This window comes from Hipposideros armiger, unplaced genomic scaffold (assembly GCF_001890085.2).
Source record: "Hipposideros armiger isolate ML-2016 unplaced genomic scaffold, ASM189008v1 scaffold_1043, whole genome shotgun sequence".
Classification (NCBI taxonomy): domain Eukaryota; kingdom Metazoa; phylum Chordata; class Mammalia; order Chiroptera; family Hipposideridae; genus Hipposideros; species Hipposideros armiger.
The window spans coordinates 312,410-326,222 of NW_017732393.1; the positions used below are offsets into that span (position 1 = coordinate 312,410).

The 13,813-nt window shown below is 45.0% G+C and overlaps 1 protein-coding gene across 1 annotated transcript; it reads left to right on the top strand.

Moving 5' to 3' along the window:
- The first annotated feature begins 3,909 nt into the window (after nt 1-3,909).
- On the top strand, nt 3,910-13,452 carry NXF3 (nuclear RNA export factor 3). The gene is given in 19 exon segments (XM_019631718.1): nt 3,910-3,937; nt 6,250-6,424; nt 6,647-6,797; nt 7,418-7,501; nt 7,596-7,700; nt 7,826-7,906; nt 8,028-8,095; nt 8,250-8,352; nt 8,726-8,835; nt 10,228-10,264; nt 10,618-10,686; nt 10,771-10,826; nt 10,967-11,074; nt 11,193-11,251; nt 11,363-11,478; nt 11,573-11,615; nt 12,168-12,240; nt 12,781-12,959; nt 13,343-13,452. Coding segments are annotated over 19 exon segments (1,755 nt in total).
- The last annotated feature ends 361 nt before the right edge of the window (nt 13,453-13,813 follow it).

Consider the following 13,813-nt stretch of genomic DNA (forward strand, 5'->3'; position numbering starts at 1 on the left):
GAAAGAGAACTGACTCTAGGTGGTGCACACACAATGTGATATATAGATGAGGTATTGCAGAATTGTGCACCTTAAATCTATGTAACTTTGCTAACAATTGTCACCCCAATAAACTTCAATTAAAAGAAAAACAAAAACAAACAAAAAAACTCACCAAAACTCCCTCACAGACAGTGCTGTGTGAGCTGGTGCATTGTTGTGATGCAAGAGCCATGAATTGTTGGCAAAAATTCAGGTCATCTAACTTTTCCATGCAGCCTTTCAGCACTTCCAAATAGTGAACTTGGTTAACTGTTTATCCAGTTGGTACAAATTCATAATGAATAATCCCTCTGATATCAAAAAAGGTTAGTAAGATCGTTGCAACAAGTTCGTGAACTTAATTATCAGACCTTGTATCTTTAAGTCTGTTTCTGTTTTGTTTGTTCATCTGTTTTGTTCTTTAGATTCCACATATAAATGAGATCATATGATATTTGTCTTTCTCTGTCTGACTTATTTCACTTAGCATAATACCCTCTAGGTCCTTCCATGTTGTTGCAAATGGTAAGATTTCATTTTTTATTGCTGAATAATATTCCACTGTGTATATACAACACAACTTGTTTATGCATTCATCTATTGATGAACATCTAGGTTGCTTCCATATCTTGGCTATTACTAGTAATGCTGCAGTGAACACAGGGAAGTAGTGTTTTTGTTTTCTTCAGATAGATGCCCAGAGGCAGAATAGCTAGATTGTATAGCAGCTCTATTTTCACTTTTTTGAGAAATCTCATACTGTTTTCCATAGTGACTGCACTAATTTACAATACCACCAACAGTGCACAAAGGTTCCCTTTTTTCCCACATCTTTGCCAACACTTGTTTGTTGATTTACTAATGATGCTGATGATAGATAGATGTGAGGTGATATCTCATTGTGGTTTTAATTTGCATTTATCTGATGATTAGTTGAGCATTTTTCATATGTCTATTGGCCATTTGTATAGACAACTTTTCTTTTCAAATTTCCTTTTAAATTCTCTAATCAAGTTTGTAACAATTAAAAGCTTTTCTTGGGCCACATATCTTGTTTTGAATTCCCCTGATGCTATGTCATACAGATGGAGTACTCAAACAACTCTTTCCCCCATGTCTTGGTCTTGAATGTGAGCATGGAGGTGGAGATGAAATCCCAACACTTAGCCTGGAGGCCTAAATATAGGGCCACATGCATTGAACTGTCCTGGGGCGATGTGTGGACCCAAGCAAGAGCAGAGGAAAAGTAGCCTCCTGGAGGGAAGGAAATGATTGCATACAGAATTATTTTAAGCCAGAGGCAGTTGGTATCTCTTATGAGAAAACAAGTATTCAGTTACTTCTCCCATTATTTACAAATACAGAATTAGGTCTCATGCTTTTTTCCATTGTACCCTGAAACCTTCAATGCTTTGAATCTTAAATTCCCAGTGGACTAGTATTTGATGCAATCTTATACATTACTCATTTTTATATTTCCAAAGCTGTATTATTTATAAATAAAGAAAAATCCATGAAAACTAAAGCAATTTATGTACTGTCAAACAAAAAAAATTAAAAGTTTGAAAAGCTGGGAGTAAATATATATGTATAACTACATAAAGGTTTTTTTTTTTTAAGATTTTTATTGGGGTATTGGGGGAAGGGGAACAGACAAGTTGCTGTCCTTTTGTTCCTCAGTCTAGTTGTGGAGGACATCGCTTCACTGGTCCATGTTGGCACCATCATTGCGCTCTTCCCAGGAGAGGCAGATCAGTCGCCGGCTTCTGGACGGCCGCTCACTGCGGCTGCTGGCCGCTCACGCTGGCTGCTGGCCGCTCACGTTGGCTGCTGGCTACACACGGTAGCCCATGGCAATCCACTGCCACAGGGGCTGCAGCCTATGCCATCGCCGGCGACTCACGGCAGCCCAGCTCCAGGTCGAGCTGTTGTTCAGCATCTTAGCTGTGGAGGGCAGTGTCACTGGCCCTCATATGTGGGATCCGAACCGGGGCCCTCTGGTGTCCCAAACCAGTTCTTAACCATCGTGCCACTCGGCGGGCCCCGCAACTACACAAAGATTTTAAGTTAGGTATACACCTTACCCAAAGAGAAACATATCTAGAAAATATGTATTTACTTTTGTAAATATCTATTTAGATTTGATATCTTGCATATTTGTGAATGACTGTGAGGGGATCATATGATATAGATGGAAGGTTCAGAATGATTTCATTTTGTAAGTATACATGTTTAATGTTTAATATTTTGTGATTAGGCAAATTTGTATAACCAATTGATAAATAAATTCATATATATATACACACACATATATATATATATATATATCATGTTATAAAAATGTTCACGTGATACTGTTTTATAAAAAATGAAACAAAATTCAACTTTTTTTAATTATTATTTTTTATTGTGAAATACACATTTTTTTCGAATTAGTTTTAGCTGTACAACACAGTGCAATAGTTATACCTTTTATCAAAAATTTCAACTTTTGACTTGACAGTTTATCTGTGTATGTGCGTTTCTGTCTTACACTTCCCTCACCTCAAATGTTTACACTCTCATGTGCAGATTTTTCTTCATCGCTTTCATAGTTTGGACCTCCTCTCTCAGAGCATAGAGATCCAGGAAGGGATCGTGGACAAGGAGTGGAAAATTCAAGAAATTGGTAGAAAATTCCAGAAAGTTCTGGCTGATGAATTGCAGCTGAGGCTTCTCCCTTCTTCCTTCCCTGTCTGGTTTATCAGAACTACAATTCTGGCTCTGACCGCTAGGAGGAATCTGTCTTCTTTTTAATTTTCTTTTTAGTTATAGTTCACATTCAATATCATTTTATATTAGTTTCAGATGTAGTGGTTAGACATTTATATAATTTATACAGTGATCCCTCCCCTTGTTTTTTAAGGAAAGGACATGATTTGGATTTTTTTTTCTACTTTCATTATAGTGACCCATCAAACTCTGCTATTTCTTTTATATTTTCCATGACTGGTTTCTTTCTTTTTTCTTTCTTTCTTTCTTTCTTTCTTTCTTTCTTTCTTTCTTTCTTTCTTTCTTTCTTCTTTCTTTCTTTCTTTCTTTCTTTCTTCTTTCTTTCTTTCTTTCTTTCTTTCTTTCTTTCTTTCTTTCTTTCTTCTTTCTCTCTTCCTTTCTTTTTTTTGGTACTAACTCTCTGGGTAGGAGTGGAGTTCATTCCAGCCATGTGAGTATTTTGAGAACATTTTGTTACATTACCCTAACTTAAGAAAATTCCACATATCATAGCAAGAATTTATTAAAGCTGTGCATGGAGCAATCATCCCCATTCCATGGAATTCAATTCCAGTCTCTGTTTCTCCAGTTAGCATCTGACAAGCTCAAGCACCTCATTAAGCCTCAGTAACCTTGGAAAGCTGGTGATTCTGATATCAGAGTCCGCTTGTGAAGAACACGTGAAATGTAGCAAATTGAGAGCATTTTCTACAGCTGGCACTCAAAGTTCTCTAGGTTTGCAGAATGAAGGAACACAATGTAATGCAGCCAACAAAAAGCTTGGTGTTCAGAGTTACTTGTTTTTAGATATAAGTATCTAGGCTCCAGGCCTCCTAACCCTAGTTGGCCTCCTCTGCAGGGGAGTTTTGTTGGGAACAGTTCTCTGGGTATTAGGCTGGTAGCAAACTCAAAGAGTAGTGATTGCAGAAAGTTTAGTATCTTCTGGCTCTCAAGAATTTCTTCTCTATGCCATTGTGGACGGGGCTTCTGGTAAGGACTCCATCTTGTTTGTGTGGCCCTGGTAAAGTGGTTTAGGATCAGCTCTCATCTTCTTCAGCAGCCCTTGATCTTCTCCAAGCCTCCAGCTCTAGACTGCACAGATTCTCTTCAAAAGCAGCTTGTGAAGACATTGGTGACATGCCACTGCCTTCAGACAACATCATGGGTGAGTTGGTCAGCAATAGGACTTGGCCTTAGATTCCCACAAGACTGGATGGGTTCTGGGTCTCCTCCTGTAAACCAACCTACAGACAGGACACCAAACCGACCCCCCTTTAGAAGAGGGGTGGCCGGTCCCAGGGAGACTATTTTCACTCTCTTGAAAAAAGGGGCCAAGTGGGTCCTGACACACCCATCCTGATTCCATAGGGTAAACCTCCCTTCCCATGGAAGGGGTCATGGCTGAGGTGAAAAATTTTCCCTGGTTGAGGGGAAAGATCTGAACCATGTAGTCCTAAGGTCCAGGGTTTGGAGAGTGGGAAGGGACACCAAGTTTTTTTGGGGGGAGGGATTGGCAGAAATTAACATTCTATGGATTTATATTAGAGGTGGGCGGTGGGGCAGAAAACCCACTATTACCCTTGAATCTTACATCAGCTATTCAAGGTAGATTGTATTACCCCTTAGCAGTTCATTGAGGCTTGCTATGTCCTAATATATGATATATTCTGAAATATTCCTGTGTACTTATGTGCATTGTTCTCTGACAATTAACTAAATTTGCTAATTTATTTAATTCACATTTAAAAATCTTCTCGATCTAACTCAATTTTTGTCTGCCATTTTATGTGTCACTCAGTGAGGTGTGTTAAAATTACCCAATGTGACTGTGGATTTGTCCATTTCTCCATTTACTTCTATCAGTTTTTGCTTTGCATATTTTGGCTCTAAGACATGTAAACAAATTTTAAAAATTTCTAAACTATCTTATTTTTACATCAAACCTTTTATCATAATGAAACCTCTCTCTTTTCTCTAGTAATATTTTTCTTCTAATTATGCCATTTATTTCATCAATATGGTTAAACAAGCTTTTAGCAGGTTAGAGTGCAAATGGTATATATTTTGTCATTTTTTAATATCAAAATTTTGAGATAATTATATTTTGTGTGTATATCTTTTAAGGAGCATTTGATGGAAAGTTTTTTTATCCATTCAGATAATATTTGTGTTTATATTTGGGATATTCAGTCTAAAATTGTTATTGAAAATATAGATATACTTAAATTGGTTTACATATAACATAGCACTGTACATTTATTGTTGCCTATTCAAAGTCACTTTTCTCTCCTTTTCTTTGAAATGATTAATATATGTAACTATTAAATTATTCCCTAATTTGGCTAGGTAGTTAAACATTCTTTGCCATTCTTGTAGTGTTTACACTTAAGATTACAATGTACATTTTTGACTTTTCACAGTCTGATATAAATTAGTTCTTTAAAGTTCCTCAGGCAATGAAGGGACCTTGGAACACTTTGATTCCATTTTACTGCCTCCCAATTTATTGTCATGCATTTAAATTATATATATATATATATATATATATATATATATATGTCCGCAGAAGAAATCGTTATCATTGTGCTCTATAATCAATACTCATTTAGATTTTCCTACATAATCACAAATGTCATCAGCTGTTCTTTCCTGCATCTATGCACCTCCATCAGGGATCATATTTCTTCTGTCTTTAAAAAATAACCTTTAATATTTATTTTACTTTGAGTCTCCTTGTCACAAATGTTCCCAGGTTTTGTTAATACCATTATTAAATGTCTCTCTTTATTTAAAGGAACGTTTTTCCTTAAGCCATAATTTTTCTCCTATTAATATTGTTATACTGGCTTGATATGTTGTTACGTTTGGAAACTTTGCAACAAAGATCCCTTCAAACACCTCTTCTGCACTGTTCCCTCTCCTTCTTTCTGGGATTCAAATTAAACATGGCTTAGATAGGTTCACTGCATCTCCGTTAATTTTCTCCCCGTCTCTTTTGGTATTCTCCACATTATGTCTCTCCAGGCTTCATTCTGCATATTTTCATGACACTTCTGTTTCATTTCTCTAATTGTTCTCTCAGGTGGAAACTCACCTTTGACCCTTGTACCATAACACCAAACTGTCAGGGTAGATTTTATTATCCCTCTAGAGCAGAGAAGAGAAGTGAGAGTTAGACATGATAAACAACTTGTCCCAGGTCACTAGGCATGAAAGGGACAGAGCAGGGACTGACATAAAAGATTAAACCCAGCACTCAAACCCTCTCCCCTGTGCTTGTTTTCTTCTTGGCTGCAAATGCTCCCTACTTCTCATCTCCCAGGAAGTAGAACCACAGTGAAGTCTTTCAACGTTTTTAGCACTGTGATGTATTTCACTTGAGATTATAAAAACTAGTGATATTTCTTCATTACCTATTATATCTCCCCAGGACTTTTTCTGGTATTGGGAGCATTGATGTGCTGTTCTCAATTTCAGGGCACAATACCCAAGATATGACCTTACGAGGAAGACCAAGAGGCAGGAGTATGTACAGAGAGAGGTATAACTATGGGTCTCAACATGTCCGTTCCGGAATTCATCCTTCATTCCACCAGCAGCAAGATGGAAATTCAGCAACAAGTGGCATGCACATGGGCACCCGAATAAGACAGTAAGTGATCAGTCACCATGGCTGAAATATACCAGCCAGTGGAATTCATAACCCTGTAGTTAAACATGTCATTCTTCTCTTCAACCGGGAAGAAGGAGAAATGATAGGATCAGGTTGCTGGGTGAGCAAACTTTAATTTAGCCCTGGTATCAGTGGGACAAACACATATGGAAGACTTTCTGAGCATACATGGACTACTTATTTCTCTCCACTTCCCCACAGTGCTCCCTATGCCATTCCATGCTATCATCAGAGAGGCAATTTTCAGAAACATGACCAAACCCATGTTAACATGGAGAAGGAGCAAAAGCCTCTGGAGAGAATGGAGGAGCAGAAGCGGGATGAGACCTCAGGGAGCTGGTTCAAGATCATTGTGAGTGTCCTGGGAAAATGGACCTAATATGTAGAAGAAGGTGAACAGAAGGGTTTGAGGTGAACTCATGTAGATGCTAGGTAATTTTCTGGGGCAGAGGAGTTGGTAATCTGTCTTTTTATTACTAGGAGTTAACATCCTAGGTCATCTAAGGGTAGACTCAAAGAAGCAACATAAAGGGGACAGACTGACTGCAGGCAGAATGGGAGAGGTTGTCCAAAAGCAAAGGAGGAAACTGTTGCCAAGGAGATGGAGCAACTCCACACTGGAAGGCTCAGTTTGGCCCAAGCTGAGTGTGGGAAGAGGTTGAGACTCTGCGGTCTCTGTCAGAGGAGCAGGCCAGGTCTGCTTTAGGTTGGATCTCTTGGAGCTTTATAAAAGGAAATACATGTTAAATGTCTTCGGTTGATTATCTGAAGAAAACTATTTGAATGGGAAGAAAGGGTATTTAGGAAATCCATGTCTGGTACAAAATTTAGCAGTAATGGATGTTATCCTATCTCAAAAAGATTATTTTAAAACCTGAAAAAGAAGTCTGAAAGAAAGACATGGTTGGGTTTTATCTTAACCTTAGATTCCATTATGTCAATCTCCTCTCCTGTCTTTTCTCTGGCGCCTAGATTCCATTCGGCATAAGATATGATGAGAAGTGGCTGCTGAATTTGATTCAGAAGCAGTGCAGTGTCCCCTTCACCCCGGTTGAAGTAAGAGAGGAGAGTGAGGTGGATGAGAGGAAACAGGGCAGATGAGCAGGGGCTCTGGTCTCATATTCTGTTTCTCTTGCCACTCTCCCTACAGTTTCACTACGAGAAAATGCAGGCCCAGTTCTTCGTTGAGAATGCCAGCATTGCCTTCGCGTTGAAGAATGTCAATGGCAAGATTTGGGATGAAGATAATGAGAAGGTGTGTGTCAAGGGTATGACCAAGTCTAGCGAGGGGCGAGAGGGCAGGACAGGGGCAAGGTCTTGCTTTGATCCCAAGGCTCAGATTTCCTGGCACTCACCCAGCCCCTTTTGTGTTCTCTGCAGATATTTGTGATTATCCACCCCTCTGATGCACCGCAGTCTGTGCAGAAAAAGCTGAAGTCAGAAAAGGCAGAGCAGATAAAGGTAATGCAGACTCAAGACAAGTTGTGCATCTACATCCAGACCCACCTCTTTTCCCCCCATCTATTGCCCCCCTTCACCACCTCAGGCTCAGAGCCACTGAACCCCATGTCTAACTCTGCAGCTAACGGTGAACAAACAATATGGTGTCTCCCAGGATTCTCTTGACATCCAAAGACTCCACTTTGACCCCGTATGGCTACAGCAGTAATTCTAGGGCAGGTGAGGGCAGAGGGGTCTGACTGGGAAGGAGACTTAGGGATGGTAAGTTGGGGAGGTGTTGGTGCTGCAGCTTTACCAGCTGGGGCACTTTCAGTGTTCTGATTTCCTCCTCTCGGCTTTCTTGAGAATTGATGACCTGTGATACTGAAACAGCACCAAATCCTAGAATCTGCATGGCTGTCTCCCTGCTGATCGATGAAGAGAACATCACCAAAGAGAGGACCTAGGCCCAGTGCAGGGATGGATGGTGAGGGTGGAGAGATTAGGTTGAAGAGGCAGATTGTTCTCAGATAACTCCTGTTGGGGTCCTCACTCTAACTCTCTCATCATTATAGCTTTTGTCCTTTAACCAGGGCAACCAGAAACCCTACCAGCTGGATGACCTGTCCACCACTATGCAGGGTGCCTCCAACATCATGGACTTGAACCTCTCCAACAATGAGGTAAACTTTGCTGCATAGACCCTTTCTTGAAAGGAAGGTGGGAGGGCTCCTGGGGCGGTGACAGGGAAGTGGATTTGCTAGAAAAGAAAGGGACTTGGGTTACAGATCATCCTGGCTCTCTTTCTCTGGTCCATGGGGTTGTTTCCTATAATTATAGGTGAACCCTGCAGGGCAGTTGGCCAAGGGCAAAGTGCTGGAGCCAGAGGAGATGAGTGCAAACAGGAACCGTCTATGCACCACCATCCCAGATAAGTCAACCAACATAAGGTCAGTTGTACTCTCTGTCACCCCTGGCAAGCCTGAGCTACCCTGGTGGTGCCTGTTTGCAGGAGGCAGCAACCCTGAACCTCTGGGATGACCACAGGCCTTATGCTGTCTTCCCTGTGTCCCTCACCTGTGCTTATATGACTCCTTTCCTTCCTCTGACTGGCCTACCTGTTCTCATGGTCTGGGGTCCGTTTCCCACCTCCGTGCACCCTGTTTTATCTAGCATGCCCTCTCAAGAGTGTGCTCCAGAAAGCAGGGCATTGCCTCCTCACCAGGACCAGTGTTGACCAGCCTTGAGGCAGGCAGATGCTGGTGACCTGAAATGAGAATTGTTCTCCAGCTCAGGGCCTCATGCTGAGACAGACCTTCCTATTCTGTGCTGAGATGGGGCTTCCCTCCCCTGCCCTGAGAGGGGTCTTGTTTCCCTTGCTCCAAAATGTTCTCCCCTCTAATCACAGGCTGACGTGGGGACTTTCTTGCCTCACGCTGGAGGGCTGAGGCCCTGGGTGGCTGCCATCATGACATCTGTTCTTCTGGCCCACTGCCATGATTTGGACCCTCCTTGAGAAAAACCAGGGTTCCCTGAGTCAGGGGCCAGAAGTGGGCCACCACCAGTGAGCACAGGGCCTTCCGAGGCAGCAGTGGAAGGTAGAGGACAAAGGTGGTTGAGGAGACAGAAGGACAGGCCTCTCAGGGGCACCCCCTCCCTCCCTCCACACATCACATCTTCCTGCCTGGGCCTTCAGAGGAGTCCTGAGTAGCCTCACAGTTATGGTTCCTCAGGCATGGTACCAACTAAGACAGGCACAGGTGCACAGGAGCCATGAGGAGAGAAGGAAGTCATCATAGGAGGAGGCCACAGACCCTCTACCCCATACTGAGCTGGAGGCTGATGCTTTACTCCTTCTGGGGACAGTCTCTAGCCCCTGTGGCTGCTTCGTTTCCCATGCCCAAGTCATACTGAGTTTGCACAGGTGACAAAGTTTCAAGAAGCATCCAATGGGCCCCTAGCCCAACATACATGTGCATGTTTTACATTTCTACCTAGGGTCCCAGGGCCGGCCAGGAGCAGGTGAAGGAAAAGCACCCAGCCCCAAATGCTTCTCCTTATGCCACTGGAGAAAGGAGTCAGGGCAGTCTAGGTGGGAGCTACCTAGGGAGAAGAAGAGGGAGATAGAGGGAGAGGGGCGGGGAAGAGGGAAGGAAGGAGAGAGAGTGAGAGCTGTTCCTATGGGTCTGTCTATGGGGAAGGTGCCCAGGTCCCTGGAAGGCTGGGACGCTGGTGTAGGTGGGACACACTGGGCTTTGTGTCTGGTGTAGGTGTGCTTGCTCCAGTGAGGCAGGGCTGCTCTGCAGGTTCACTTACTTTTTCAGTTTTGTTGATTTTGACAGCTCCATCCTGGAATTGTTCCCCAAGTTACTATGTCTGGTAAGTGTATTCCGTGATCATTGACTCTTCTAAGTGGCACTGACACTGCCCACAACCTGCCCCAAACCTCCTCATGACTGGCCCAAGTTACATTTTTGGATCTGACCCTTAATACTCATTGGTGGATAGACCCATGTGGGCACCTGACAAGGGATCTGGACCTTCCTCACACGAGTTCTCCTTAGGCTTCAGGGATCCCATGATGACGATTGAAATATAGTCCTGCCCGTGGAATTTCTAGGCCCCTTCGCACCTGGTCTCTGACCCTCACCCTCTCCTGGGCCCCCCCTTTTCCTGATTATCCAGGGCCACCTCCCTGGTCTTCACTGCTGACTTCCTCTTCCCTTTCCCAGGATGGCCAGGAACCAACCCCACCCACTAACTTTGGTGTGGAAGCCCACAAGAAGTTACCAACCTGCAAGGTGAGGAGCGGGGATCCAGGAGGTTTTGGGTGGTGCATGAGGACAGCGTATCAACCGTGGTCCTGAGGACTGTTTTGATTTCAGGGAAGCTTCTTTGGATCTGACGCGCTGAAGAGTCTAGTCCTGCAATTCCTGCAGCAGTAAGCACTCCTGGGAATCTGAGGAAGGGGAGGGCTAGGATCGGTGAGGTCACCCACTCTCAGAACTGCTGACTGGGTCTATCACGTCACCTCTGGGGCCCGGTTCACACAGGCAGCCTGTCCCCTTTGCTCCCCCACAGGTATTACTTGATCCATGACTCTGGAGACCGACAGGGTCTCCTCACTGCTTATCACGACGAAGCCTGCTTCTCCCTGACCATTCCCTTCAACCCCGAGGACCGAGCCCCGTGAGTGTCGCAGCTCAGACTCTGCTCTTGGGCCATCTGACTCCCCAGTATACACCAGCCAGCTTCTGGAAACACTCACACTGACCAGACCACCACCCCTCTTTCTCTTTTCTCCTAGAAGCAGCTTGTTTGAGTACTTCAAGGATAACAGGAATATGAAGAGCCTCAAGGACCCCTGTGCGTGTGTGATGGGTTAGACTGGGCAGGGAAAGGGGACACGAAGGAGTCAGTCATAGGGCCCGGGGTGTGGCAACCATGACCTTCACTGTCCTCCTCCCCACCTCACAGACCTGCGGGTTCAGCAGCTGAAGTATACAAAACGTGACATTGTGTGCTCCCTCTGTGTGTTGCCCAACACTCAGCATGACCTCCTCTCCTTCGTGGTGGACTTATGGTTCCAGACGGTGAGCGCCCCTTCCTCTCTCGGGCAGGCCCAGAAAGTCCCAGGTGGGTAGGAGGTGTAGGTGGTAACTGAGCACCTGAGCTCTTCGTTTTCAGGAGAAGATGCTCTGCTTCTCTGTCAACGGGCTGTTCAAGGAAGGTGAGTGCGTGTAGACTCCCCTCTGCAGATGTCCCACTGCTGCTTCCCTCTGGGTGGGCTCCCTCTCAGAGCTCTTCCCGCTTCCCTGGTCCCTCCCCTTTCCTTCCTATTCCCTCTGTGTTCTCCCGAATCCCCTCTGGTCCCAAACCACCCTGGTCTGACCTGCATCCATGGCCTCACAGCTCGGGCCTTAGGGACACACACACTCTGGCCTTTGATGGCTGTCGTCCTAGATGCTTACCTTGAGAACTTGAGCCAGTTACTTAAGCTCTTTTTCTTCATTTGCAAAATGAGCTTAATAATACCCATCTGATGGGTAGCTGTGCAAAATGAAACCTATGAACTTGTGAAGGGGTTGTCCCAGGGCCCGGCACATGGTAACATCCCAGTCAGTGGGAGCAGATGGCCCCTATTGTTGCCCTCCCCATTCCTGACACCCGGATTCCCAGTGAACAGTTGTTCCCTTCTGGCATGAGTATCAAGTCAGACCCCGACAGGGGAAGGCAGTGTGAAGCATGTGTGACTCTAAGGGGCTGTTGTTTGTTGTTGAAGTGGGAAAAAATTATCAGGGTTCTGTGCGTGCCTTCAGCCGGACCTTCATCATTACCCCTGCCAGCAATTCCAGGTGAGTCCTGCGCCATGGGTGGGAACGCCCAGCCCAGCCTGGGCCCAGGTGTGTGGGAATGTGCATGTCCTTGGGGTTTTCTCAACATTGTGGGAAGCCAACAGGTAGATCCAAGGAACAGTCCAGTATAGGGGTTAAGAGCATGGGCTCTGGGGTTAGAGCACTGGGTTCTCTTCCTGACCCCAACACTCACTAGGTGTGTGATCTTGGTTAAGTCACATGACTTCTCTGTGACTCAATGTCTTTCTGGGTAAGTGGGGATTAGACTGTCCACTCCCTTGGGCTGTTGTAAAGCGTAAATGCAAGTACGAAATCATTCCTGGGTAGCAGGTAAAGTGTAAATCTAGTGAAGCTGGGAGAGAATCTCTCCAAGAGTGGGCTCTGTGGGTGGGGCAGAGCTAAAAGCCAAGGAACCTGGGGGGCAGGCCCAGTCAGATTATGGAAGGAATGTGGTTGCTGAGTGGCAGCAAGAGCAGGGTCCTTGGTGGGGATGTGGGGTTGTCCTTCCATCAGTTGTCTGAGGGCCCATTTTTCATCCAGTCTATGTGTCGTGAATGATGAGCTGTTTGTGAGGGACACCACCCCCAGGGAGACTCAGAGTGCATTCTCCATCCAAGTGCCGAAACCCATCTCAAGCTCCGGGCCCACCCTCTCCCAGGAGCAGGAAATGGTGCAGGCTTTCTCCACCCAGCCTGGGATGAGCTCCAGTGTCCTCAGAAGTGAGTGCTGGGTGTGCATGTGGACAGGAGGGAGCTGGGAGGAGCAGAGGAGTGAATAGTGGGAACTTGCAGGTAATTTGTATTGCTTGTGCAGTTCCCTGGTCACCCTGAACAGTTCCCTGTCGGTGTACATAAGCTACAAAGTTGTTTTCAACATGTGTGTATTCCTTTATGAATTTCATAGACCTCGTTCCTTTACTGACAGACATTTGGGTTCCAGGCATTTTTCCAACACACACTGTGCCACAGGGCTCATTCCGCTGCATATCGCGCAGCAAACGTGGAGGCATGCTTCTGTCGCATAGATTAAGAAATGGCATTGCGTGGTCAGCGTGTCTCCACTTCAGTCCTAATTGATGTCACCTGCCTTTGCTCCACCCCAGGTGCCTTCATGACCACGACTGGGAACTACACCGGAGTTGCACAGGTGCTCTCTCTGCCCAAGGTGAGGTCTGGGAATTCAGGCCAAGAGAGTGGAACCCGGGTGGCCTGAGGACGAGACTCAGGGCTTCTGGCTGTGCTGCTCTCTCAACTCCCTCCCTTCACTTCCTCCAGGCCAACCACAAGATCCCATAGGAGGCCCTCACACAGGCTGAGGCAGGATTCTGAGAACACAGCCCCGACAAGAATCCCTTGGGTATCTTCATCTTCATCCCCGTCATCTTTGTTGTGCTTTCCCTCCAGCCTGAGTATATCCCTGTGATTGAGACAAGAGTTCTGCTTGGAGATGGGCAGCCATCGCTAAACTGACACTCATCCACCCAAAGGGCCAGTTGTCTGTGTAATTTGTTCCACCCAGGATCCCTGATTCTTTTCATAATAAAGAATGATGTTGCCTGTTATGTCAAATCCCT